The sequence below is a fragment of the Vigna unguiculata genome, chromosome 9 (assembly GCF_037176805.1).
Source record: "Vigna unguiculata cultivar grain cowpea cultivar isolate G323 ecotype 2 chromosome 9, ASM3717680v1, whole genome shotgun sequence".
Classification (NCBI taxonomy): Eukaryota; Viridiplantae; Streptophyta; class Magnoliopsida; order Fabales; family Fabaceae; genus Vigna; species Vigna unguiculata.
This window is the reverse complement of record NC_140800.1, coordinates 1,113,063-1,126,298: the sequence shown is the minus strand read 5'-3', so window position 1 is coordinate 1,126,298 and position 13,236 is coordinate 1,113,063. Positions and strand designations below refer to the sequence as shown.

Sequence of the window (13,236 nt, the reverse complement as noted above, 5' to 3'; positions counted from 1 at the left end):
TGGGAGTATGGAAGAATGAAAAGTGTCACGTGTGGGTGGAAAGGTTTTATGCATGTCAAGTTGACTTTTCCCTATTCATCAAGCCGCAATCCATGTAAGCATGGTATGTGCATGACATGTGTATGGAAAAGAATACCTATTTTTTTCTCTCTTCTTTTTCCTTTTTCAGAAAAAAACCAAAAAAATAAAAAAATAGAATGATTTTCCCCCTTTCTAATGTGACATAAGGAATAGTTTTGGGTAGGCATGGCATATCTCATCTCGTAAAGTTTTCCTTTTAAAATATCGTAAGAATTATTATAGGGTTTTGAACATTAATTAACAAGTTCAACTTAATCATGACCTAATTATTATATATTTAGTTTAAAAAAATTAAGGACAAATCAAATTTATTTTTACTATTAACTTTCTTTTTTAACATATGTTACTATCATCTTTTGTGCATTTGACCGATTTGGTAAATTTTTCTAGAGAAAAAAGAATGTGTCATGCATAATTTTTGTTGAAGTCAATACAATATCGTTTAGTAAAAATTGATAAAAAAAATGTCGTGGATATAATTTTTTTTTCTTTTAAACTATTCAATTTGAAATAGTTCAAAATATATTTATTATTTTTTTCTCTAATTAGAATTGTACATATATTTAAGTTATAGGTATTCGCAAATATGTTTATAAAGTTATTAATTTAAAAAAAATTGTAACTACATATAATTGGTTATATACTAATATCCATAATTATCTATTTTTGTGAAAATACATTAAAATGTATGTATACCTATTGTCTAAAAATTAAAATTATATATATATATATATATATATATATATATATATATAGATGATATAGATATAGATAGATAGATAGATATATAAACTTTAAAAAAATATAAGTGAAGGAATTTGGGTTGAGAATTTTGAATTTAAGGTGAATAATTGAGAACCATAGACATACATGAAGAAAAAAAAGATAAATAGGGATGAGAATAGCATTAAAGAGGATCAATCTCGACATGCACATCGCACCAACACGTGAATGCATTGCTTTTCAATTTAAGTTTAGAGCATGCTTCATTCATAGTTCTAGTATCTTATCATATTGCTTTTCTTTTTAAAAGTGTAAAAAGCATCAAATTTTAAGATTGATTAAGTTAATAAAGGCAAAAACATAATTGAAACATTATTTAGTATGTGTTTTTATAATAAAAAATACTCAAAAGTTTTGGTAAAAAAACATAAAATATACCCAATACCGATTTTTTTTTTTTTTGCTTACTTTAAAATTATGTTTGGTACTAGAAAGGTTTTTTTTTTCTTTTTTTGTTTCATGTATAATGACTTTTAGACATTATGGTTTCTTTAGTTTGTTAAAAATATTAATCATTTTTTGCCTTACATTGAATTATTTAATAAACAATAAAACATTTGTTAAACTCAAAAGGGTTAAATTCAAAAAATTTCTGAGAACAATTTTAGTGGGAGAAATGTTTAGAAATTTTACTTTTGAAACATGAAAACAAACATTTTCAACTTAGATATCGAATTATGTATATAAAGAAATGCAAACCTTATTTACAAATTGATCTTATACAATTGAGTAAAACTTAAAACAAACCATTATAGAAGAAAATACAAAAATTATTAATGAGACAATTTATTTAATTTATTTTTATTCGATATGAAACTTTTTAATTTATAATCGGTTTTTAATTCAAATATTTAAGGGAAAAAATCTCATACTTTTTTCTTTCACTTTCTAAAAAAAAGGCATCTTAATCTTCTAAGCTTTCCTTTTTACTTGTAAAGCATTATCAAGGCCATTAATGTACAATTAAATGATAATTAAACTCAAAGAAAAAATACTAAAAAAATGATATCAATTTAAAAAGTATATTATACTTTCGACTGCTATATTTCTGATTTCATCTAAATTTCAAAAGAACCAGAAAAATCATTTTTTAGATCATCCAATTAAGTCAATATTAACAAATCTATTCTGTTTTTTGTTATTAAATATGTTTTTGTCCCTTAACTTTTAGTAAATTTTGGAATTAGTCCATTTCGAAACTTTGAACTAATTTAGTCCTTCATTTTTCAAAATACATGAATTTAGTCATTTTAATCAAATTTTGTTAGATTTATTTGATGTTTCGTATGTATTTCAGGATTGTATTTGAGTTGTTTATATTGTTTGACACATTTTTGTTCTAATATTAAGTTAAATACTATTATGAGACGTGCTTGAAATGTCAAATAAACTCAACAAAATTTAATTAAAATGACTAAATTCATGTATTTCGAGAGATGAATGACTAAATTGGTGCAAAGTTTCGAAATTGACTTATTCCAAAATTCACTGAAAGTTAAGGGACCAAAAACATATTTAATTTTTTTTTTTACCAGATATGATTTAAAGTTATGATCTCCTGTTATCTTTATTGAGAATGGATGGAAGCATTTGTGATGAACATATATAGTATCGAATCCATCCATCAGAAATGATTTGAAATGTTACATTGATAAGAATATTTGGTTTGTATGTATTTGGAAACCTGCCATACCTGAAACTGCTTTTGCATGTATAATCATCATCATCATCATCATCTCCATGCCTCCATCAACCTATTCAAAAAAGCTTGAAAGATTCCATAGGAGATATGGTATAATTGAAGACCACAAAAGAATGGAAGCAATAAGATAATAAATTCCACATTGAGTCTCATCAATCATGCCAAAACCCTAAACACCATTCTCTTCATGCATGGGCAAGGTGCTTTTTTCTTTGAGTGGTCACTTTTCATGCTCAGAAAGGATCTTCCAATGAAAATGAAGAAGAAGAGAGAAGAAAGAAGAAAGAAGAAGAAGCAGAAGAAGCTCCATGCATGTAAAACTTCTACTTCTGTCATATCCATTAAGAATGGGCTGAGATTATTAGTTCCTTCTGTCTTCTACTCGCTTTGCCTTTTTGACTGAATCTCTTCAACATTGTTCTTCTTCTTTTCCAAACTTTGTGCTTTCAAAAGCTTCATTAATTATGCTTTCGATTCATGGAAGAGTGTGAAGTTAAGTTTTACTTCTCAGATTAAAAGCCAAAATCATTCAAACTGAAAAAAAAAAAAAGGATTTTTTAGTGTTTAAATGGTAAATTTGACAGATAAAATTTCATTAGATTTTCTCTCATGGACTAAAATGTAATTTTTTAATATATTTCACTACAAGAAAATGTTTCATTAATAACTAATTTTAATAATAAGAAATTAGTTAATGATATTAATTTAGAAAATAAAATATTATTAATTATTAAAATAATTATTATTATAAATAAAAAATTATAATTAATTATTAAATTGGTTACAAATTATTAATTAAAAACTAATTTAAAAATCATTATTTTTTGGTAACAAAAGTCTTGATAACTAATGTCTAGTGTCAATTGTTTTTATATCTAAAATTTTAGGAATTAAATTTTATAAATAATTTAGAGACCAATTATAAATTTTATTCATAATAATTAATAATTTTGTATTTTGTAAATTGTAATCTAAAAAAATATTCCTGTTGTTGAAGGATAACATTATTCAAATATAAAATTATATCAAAAGCAACTAAAATGATTATTCTTGTCTATGAATTATTATCGAAGATTTTACATAATTAAAACTAAGATTAACTTACAGTATTATACTAAATAAACAATGTAATAAAGATGTTGATTTTGTTAGACGAATTAATTAGAAGATATTTTACGCCCATATTATTTTTTTAACTTTTATTTTTTTTATAGCATTAGATCACGTGGCACATTTAATAATATTTTTATATATTAATATGAAATTGATTAATTATCCTTTTCCTAGTATGAATTTGTTTTGAGTTTTTCAATCCTAGAGTCCGGCTTAAGGCTATTTAATGTGATTTTTTATATGAATTTTTTCTATTACTCGAATGATTTTTTTTTTCTACAATAATCTTTTTTGCAATATTTTCTATAATTTTGGCAAATATAAAACCACTTACTCAACTATGATGAAAATTTATTCTTTTATATCATCTCACAATTTTTACAACAGTATTTAATATAATCTTTCCGGTTATTTACTTCATTAACGAACACTAGACGTACTAATAAATTTTTGGTTAAATATGTTTTTTTTCCTCAGGTTTCAGTGAAATTTGGTCTCTTCAAAATTTTTGATCAATTTAGTCCTTCATCTTTAAAAATGTGTGAATTTAATCCTTTTGACCAAATTTTGTTAATTTTATATGATGTTTCAAGCGCATTTCATGATAATATTTGAATTGTTTACATCATTTGACACAATTTTGCTTCAATATTAACTCAAATATTATCATAAGATGTGTTTAAAATGTCAAATAAACTTAACAAAATTGAGTAAGAAGACAAAATCCACACATTTCTAAAAATAAAGGACTAAATTAGTATAAGGTTTCGAAGATGGACTAATTTCAAAATTCACTTACTTGGAGGACCAAAAACATATTTAATCCTAAATTTTTTAACAGCTTTATCAATAAAATAAAAATATTTAAATGCTACCAACTTAATTAAGAAAATAATTAATATTTAAAAGATATTGTCAAACTTACATCATTCACTAAATAAGCATCCATTATTTAAAGAGAATCTTTTGTGTGTCTCCACCAATATAAACATATTCAAAGAATGACACATGAACAATTAACCTTCAACAGCCTTTTTAGAAAGTCTTCTGTGACACTTCTCTTCTATACTTTAATTTTTTTTTTCAAGTGTCTGAGAATCATCCATAGTTTTGGTTCAAGATTTTTCTCGTATAAATGTAAATTAATTTTCTTTAATCCTAATTTATTCTTCTAATATTGTCTCAAACATCTTTTTTATAAGTCTATAATGTAACTCATAAAATCTATCTGTCTATAATTTATGTAATTCTAAACATATGTGTTGTATTATCATATAAAAATTCAATATATTTAATATCTTACACGTTTCACTATTAATATTTAAAAACCATTAGCTTTTTATTTTGTACGACAAAATTCGATTCGAAGAAGCTTGTGCAAAGATATAGTGCTTATTAAAATAAATGAAAGTCTTTAGAATGTCAATAAAAGTCTTTAGAATATTAAAATAACCTTTTTTAATAAAAAATTCGATGTCGCATTTTATGTGTTTTCCAATTCAATTTATTATGATTTTTAATATTTATTTAATATCATTAAAATTCCCTTTAGTAAATATATGGCAGGATCTAAATATATTCTTTACTTATAGAATTTTAAAAGTAAAATGGTAGGCATTTATGGTAGGTTGGTCCTTTTTTATTCATAGGATTCTGCAGCAACTTTGTTTGTCATGTCATTCATCCATCACCGTAAAACAAGAAGGATTCATTCTAACACAATTACCTTGCAGCTACATTCATGGCATGGAATAAAGAAATTTTATTGTGATTAATTTATTAAGTTAAATTACTATAGTAATTGTATAAAAACTTATATTCTTAATCAATTAAAAAATTAATCAAAATCCTTTTGATTTAAATGCTCATCTTGTCACATAATTATCAATAGTTTGTTAATTCTATCATAATTGTTTTGCCTCCACCTTAAAATATTACATTTAGGGATGTCAACAGAACGAATAGAGTACAAGTAGTAGATCTTCCATATCCTATCAATTGGATCAATATCTGTCTCGCACTCCGTTATGCAGGTATCCATTTTTTAATATCTACGGATATTTACGGGTACCCGCGAATATTTACAAAAAAATAAAAAATAATATTTAATAACGTTTTTTAATCGTAAATTCAAATAGAATACAATACATAACATTCATAAATTTCAAACAAAATCCAAATAACTTATTTAAATAGTATTTACATAGTATTGAATACAATTTACAAATAAATGATTTTTTTAAAACTAATTGATAAAACAATAACCCATTCAAATTCAATATGTTAAATTTTTAACCATATTTTATATTTATTTTTTTAATTTAAATTAGAGTACAATGGGTACAAGTATCCATGGGTACGGATACTATGATACTTATATTTGTCCTGTTAACACGCAAGTATAAAAAATACTCGTACCGTTTATCCGTGGGTATCCATTTTCAATATTCATTTCTTATCCATTGCGGATTTTATCCACAGATACCCGCGAGGAGGGATATTTTTGACATCCCTAATCACGTCATTCAATTTTCATGTATTTTACGGAGTTGATAAATGCGTTGAGATTTTCCTCTAAAGTCACATCATTGTACAATAACATTTTACCATTGTATAATAACATTTTACTAGATGGCCTTTTTTCTTTTAGCTAGCGTAAAACTTGAAATTTTTATTCACACATGAATCTTAAAATAATAATTGGAGAAATTTTGTGGTGTGTCGGAAATCTCACATCGACAATAAATAAGACGATTTCATAATATATATAAGTGAATACAAAGTTCACTTTACAAGTTAGTTTTGTGGAATTGAATTAGACTTAAAATCTACTTCATAACCATGTTACTCTTGAATTCCTAGAAAGAAAACTATTATAAGACGTAAAGCTCATAACAAGTATGTTCAGTGAGTAAAACTCTTCTTTTAAAAAGAGAGGCTAATATGGAAGGATATATGTGAAGGATGTGATACATGGAAGTATCTTGTTTTTGTTAGAAATAGGAGTAGGATTTTGGCTTTTCTATGGGACAATCACATGGGTTTGTTGTGAACATGTGTTGTGGGGGGATGTTTTCCATCTGTTGTGGAGCCAACCCTTTGTGATTCTCAAGGTTACATTACATGGGATACATGTATACAAAAGTTGTTGTTTTCGGACTAAGCATATGTTCTTCCAATAACTTTATTGCACCAAACCATTATGAGAAAATCTAAAAAGTAATAATGTCAAATGTTGACACTAGCTTCTCAAGAAAGCTCAAACGAAAAAAATTTATGTCTGCTTCAAATCATCAAGTTTTGTTGCCACCTCACTCTCTACCTCATTGCTCACAACTGCTTTTATTTATGTTTAGGCTAGTTTGTTCAAAATAACAAAACAAGACATGGTTTGAAATCTCGAAGTCTTGTTTCAAATGAATAAAAAAGTTGCATTGTTTCAAGTTGCACATTTTTGTATCGTGACATAGGTTAGGTGAACCAAATCACAATCGAAGAATGTGATTCTTAGAGAAATGATTGTCATGAGAGATTGTTGCATGTGATATTAACTATATAATGACAGAGGTCAAGTGGACCGAGTCACAATCAAATTACAATGTTTAAATTGTTACGCTCTTAACTAAAGAGGGAAAATTATAACTATTGATCTATAAATAAGTACTCAGTGTAATAATTGACATAAGAACCAAAATCACGAGTTCAATTCTATGAAAAATTGTTGGAAGGTTAATCAACTAATTGACAAAACATTAGATATTGAAAACTCTCACGTGATCCTATTGGCACCCAAGGAAATTTAAGGTAAATTGACTAAAGGAGAAAATCCCATCAAATTTGTGTCACAATATATGGCAAATTTGGTCTTAAACATCGTAGTCACAGGACCATGTGACACGAGGAGGGGATGGTTCATTGAAGCATAGTCATGACCAAGATGTTGGGTTCAATATAATGTATGTCCTAAAGTCTTACAACTTTGATGGCTGAACTTTTGATTTGGTTGGAATCTAGCTCCACCTTTATTCACTCTCAACTTGTTTTCATGAAATGAATTACAATAGTTGTAAACCAACAACTTCCTAATCCATTCCTTATAAAGAAAGTTGAAAATGGATATTGTTCATATATAGTCATTTTCAAAACCATTTCAATAGAAGAATTTGGCTTGATGGGGAGAAAAATATTATTATTCCTTGTTAGTGTCCATTGACCTCTTGCACCATAAATTATGTATTTTTCCTTCCACACTCCAATAACTTGATAATATTTTTTTCTTACATCGTTTTATCTCACATTTTTCTTTCTTTCTTTTTATCTATTTCTTAATTCCATGAACTATAAGACACGATTTGAAGGACAACAATTGAACAATCAACATTATAATTAGGTAAACAAAAATATTAATTTACAGAAAGTAAAAATTAGACACCAAAAATAAATGCATGGAAAATCTCCCACACACATGCTTGTTCACACTTAACAATTAAAATCAATAGACATCAATTTCTTTCATCTTTGGTCCCCACTCCCACTATGTTCTTCATATCCTCCCCCACAAACCATAGAATTTTTTTTTTCAGAAGAGCATAATGTTCACTTGATTCTACTAGCATCCTCCTTTCTTTCTTATAAAGAAATTTATTCCATAGTCACATTCAACTCCGAATGACATTTTCTCACATTCTACCAACATAAAATTTTCTTCACCAACACTTAATGATACAAATTTGTGATGGTAGATTATTTTTGGCCCAATTTAATTAATAAAGAGCTTAATTTTCTATATTTCATGTGAATATGTGCTCCTAACAATCTTTGCATAAATTATACTCACAAAGTTCTTATATTATTATAATTGTGATATTGTTTCTAGAATAATTTTCCCTTCTTATCAAACAAAAAGATTATCTTAAGTGGGGTAATAAAAATTTGGACTCCACAAATGGTTAAGGGAATCAAGATTCTCCCAATCCAATTAAGACCAAGGGTGATGAAATAAACTCTCAAACACCCCTTTCTTCCAAACTTACAAAGCTTATAGCTATGTATGTCCCACCTTAGCTGTACTTACATCCAAACATCCCTATACTCTATATAGTGTCCTTATCACCACCATGGAACTTTTATTGCACATTTTCACATTATATTATATAAAAAAAACAAAAAGCAAAAAGCAATAAACAAAACAAAAAAAAGCAAAATCCCATCTTACCCATTACTTCATTTCACCACTATATATATTTCAATACCCCATACTCCTATCCTCATCTTGCATTGCACACTCCTAAATACTGAGAGGAAAAAAACACTTTGTTTGTTGTTGTTCAAGTTGTTCTTATTTGAGCCGAAGAATGTCTGGGGTTTGGGTTTTCAACAAAGGTGTGGTGAGACTAGTGGAGAACCCTAGCTCTGAGCGTAAGGTGTTGGTTCACTCTGCAAGCAATGAAATAATCACTTCCTACGCATTGTTGGAGCACAAGTTGAGTTCTCTAGGGTGGGAACGTTACTACGATGACCCTGATTTGCTTCAATTCCACAAACGTGCCACCGTTCACTTAATCTCCCTCCCAAGGGATTTCAACAGGTTCAGGTCCATGCACATGTATGACATAGTTGTCAAGAACAAGAACTACTTCGAAGTTAGAGACATGTGAACTTGGATTTTGTACCCTACAAAGTTCAATTCTTCATTTTCTTATTTATATGTATTGTTGGTTTGGTTTTGGATTTGTGTCTAAAGAATGGGGACATTAATTTGTGTATTCTGTATATGAGTTTGTTCATGGTATAAAGTTATGGTCTGATATACAAAAATGATGAAGTCCGAGGAGTGGATTTGTGTTTCATGATGTAAATCTTTATAATTATTCTAATCAAACTGTATTTTTCTTGTACTTTGGGTGTTGAATATTCACAATGAGATAAAAACTTTTATGAGGTTATTTATCATAATCACATTCTTTATTAAATTCTTCGTGTTATTCTTCTTTGAGAAATTCGATAAATGTTTAATTTCTTGATGGGGAGATTTTTTTATATCAAGTTTTGGTGACTTTATGTTTTAATTTGGTTTTTTGTATGGTAGAATATCATAAACAAGTTTATATGTTTATATGTGTATAAATTAGTATATTATTTTATTACATGAATAACACTGTATTATTAGGTGAAAAATATTGCAGCAATGAAACTTATGGTGGTAAAAAAGGTCTTTTTCTATATAAATCTTATAATATATATACCTCTCTCTACATGGAGATACTACAAATGGCTTATTTTTATTATTTTTAGTGGCCAACATTTATGGATGATAGATAATTGATTTTTTTTTTGGAAAATTATAAAACTATTAAATATGATGTGGAGATGGGGAGAATCTGAATAAACCATTATCCACTTGAAAATTGTTTTGCATGATTATGCATGTCATGACATGGGAGTATGGGAGAATGAAAAGTGTCACGTGAGGGTGGAGAGGTTTTATGCATGTCAAGTTGACTTTCCCCATGTAAGCATGGTATGTGGATGCCATGTGGATGGAAAAAAAATACCTATTTTTCTCTCTTCTTTTTCCTTTTTCCTTTTTCAGAAAAAAACTGAAATAAAGAAATCATAATGCTCTAATAAAAAATAATAACAAATTATTCTCTCAATTTCTGAATTTTACTTGGAGATAAAGAATTTGTGAATTTACTATAATGCTCTAATTCCTGACCACTAAAACTAAAAAAATCATAATAGAATCCTTAATTAAAAAATTAATTTTAGATTATAGAGCCATATTCATAACACATTATTTTTCTATTTTTTAAAGATAATTTGATGTGATATTTACTAAATTACTCGAACACTTGGTGAATTACGTAGAATTACGGTTAAGACCTGTTTTTACATAAAAAGAAAACTATGAATATCTTTTTTAAGAAGTTTTAGGAATATTTTCTTTAAGCTAGAAAATTCTGGTTTATCCCCTTCTTTCTATATATTTATTGATATAATTACAACGAAATTTGCGTGAAAAAGATACAAAAGGCACTAAATGATATCAAAAAGATCCATTTTATTTTGATCAACTTAAAATATTTTATTTTATTTATAAAATATTAAATCCTGAAAATCAATATTTTGTAATTTGTTCTAAAGTTTGGCTCTAATGATAGATTAAGCTATTTATCGACCAAATTCTCGCCCCCCCAAAAAAAAAATTATAGTTAATTATCTAAATCATTTTAAAGAAACCAGTTAATATTTCAAAGGACTTACTTATTAATTGTTAAAACACATAAAACCACTATTTTAATTTTAGCATTTTATTAAGTTTTGGGCCTAAAATAGTACATGGGCCCATTAGGCTTTTGACCAAGTTTTTGAGCACCAATGTTTATGAAACTTTTTTGTTATATGCACAACCACATAAGCTACAGTTCAAGACTCCCCAAAACAGGCTCAAGTACCAAAAGGCTTAAACTCCACAATAATCACAATTGAAGGTAATTTTTTGAAGGAAAAAATACCTCATTTATGGCTCCAAAATTTAACATAATCATACAATAACTTAAGAACCAATTCTAACTAGCACCATTAATTAAAAAATAACTAAGTGATAAATAGGTGCTACACTAATATTTATATTTATATTTAACACTTCTCTTGCTTATTAAGACATAATTGTTGTTGTTATATTATTATAAATGAGTTTATTATATATCGTACAAGAACGGTAAAATATATCATCTTTTAAATAAGTATATAACAAAAATAATTCATATCCAAGTTCACAAAAAAATATAACAAAATTGACCACAATACCGTTGAACATATATATACTACTTTAATATAATTATAAAAAAATTTCTTATTAACAACTAATTTTATTAACTAAAAATTATTAGTTCATAATAAACAATTTAGATACCAATTTACAAAATAAAAAATTATTAATTAATAAAATAGTCATTATTGCAAATAAAAAAAATTGTAATTAGTTTTTTAAATTCACTTTTAAAATTTAATTACCAAGGTTTTAACTACCAAAGAAAATTGGTAACTAAATATTATTTGTCAAAATTTTTGCTGCCAAAATAATTAGTTTCTAAATTAATCTCTAATTAATTAGTAATCAATTTAGCGATCAATTATAATTTTTATTCATAACAATTAGTTTCTAAATTAATCTCTAATTAATTAGTAACCAATTTAGCGACCAATTATAACTTTTATTCATATAATAGTAACTTAGTAACCAATAATATTTTATTTTATAAATTGGTCTGACTAAAAAAAAATTAACAATAACTTAAAATATGAGTTATAATGATATTTTAATTAGAGACTAAAAGTTCATCTCTAAATAAATAATCATTAGTCACCAAAAAATATATTCTCTACAGATCAATAATTGTTAATTTATGGAATAGATTCTAACTTAGTTAATTTAATAATTAATTATTATTATTATTATTAAACTAGTCTATATTTAATATTTTCTAGTGTTCCCATTGGTATTCCCTCTCCCAAAAGCATAAGAAAACTTTTTCAAAAGAGCACATTGTTGGAGTCTAGAGTGGATTCCTTTCTTCTTAAGAAAAAAACGATTCAACGTGTGTTTCCATTTCCACACCAAGTTCTTATATCATATCATGGTGCTTTTTTCTTCTGGAATCACTTTCTCTTCTTATAAAACAAAGATTCTCCTAAGTGGAGCTTTTATTACATGTGTGAAAAATCATATATTATATAACAAAAACTGCTATATATATGTATGTATCCACACCACACACACCATCTTGCATTGAACATTACATCTGAAACACTTAAAAAGAACACATACATTTGTTTGTTGCTGTCGAGTTTAAGAATGTCTGGGGTTTGGGTTTTCAAGAACGGTGTGGTGAGGCTATTAGAGAACCAACCTGGGTCTGAGTTGAAGAAGAAGGTGCTGTTTGACATGGCAGCCGGTGAAACCATTAGTTCCTACACAGTGCTGGAGAAAAAGCTGAAGGCACTGGGGTGGGAACGTTACTACGAAGACCCTGACCTTCTTCAGTTCCACAAACGCTCATCCATAGACCTAATCTCACTCCCAAAGGATTTCACCAACTTCACCAACATTCACATGTATGACATAGTCGTCAAGAACCCTAATTGGTTCCGTGTTATGGACATGTAACAGTACTATGAGGGTGTTCTGTTTTCTGGTTTATATCTGCATCCAGTGTTGCTTTGATTTCAAATTTGTGGTCTTCGGTGGTGTGTGTTTGTTTGTGTCTATGTAAACAAGGAGAGTTGAGTCAACTCTTTCATGTTTTCACTTCTGAAAGGAATAAGTTGTTCAGACCTAGAGTTTGAATTTGGTGTGGTAAAATGATGAATAAATTTAAACGTTTGTTTTGTTCATTTTCAACTTAATTATTTATATATATATATATATATATATATATATATTAATTATTTACAATATTAGTAATTAATATAATAAATAAATTATTTATTAGTGTAAGTCAAAAGTCCTTAGTAATAAATATCAAATTTCTCTAATCACTTTTTTTCGACAT

At 27.0% G+C, this 13,236-nt stretch overlaps 2 protein-coding genes across 2 annotated transcripts; both read left to right on the top strand.

Annotated features, from left to right (window-relative positions):
• The first annotated feature begins 8,964 nt into the window (after window positions 1–8,964).
• On the top strand, window positions 8,965–9,597 carry LOC114164762 (flowering-promoting factor 1-like protein 3). The gene has a single exon (XM_028049520.2). It carries the CDS (start codon window positions 9,034–9,036, stop codon window positions 9,334–9,336), a length of 303 nt encoding a protein of 100 aa, XP_027905321.1. The 5' UTR covers window positions 8,965–9,033; the 3' UTR covers window positions 9,337–9,597.
• A 2,856-nt stretch (window positions 9,598–12,453) lies between these two features.
• Window positions 12,454–13,078, top strand: LOC114162351 (flowering-promoting factor 1-like). The gene has a single exon (XM_028046208.1). It carries the CDS (start codon window positions 12,540–12,542, stop codon window positions 12,849–12,851), a length of 312 nt encoding a protein of 103 aa, XP_027902009.1. The 5' UTR covers window positions 12,454–12,539; the 3' UTR covers window positions 12,852–13,078.
• Window positions 13,079–13,236: the final 158 nt, after the last annotated feature.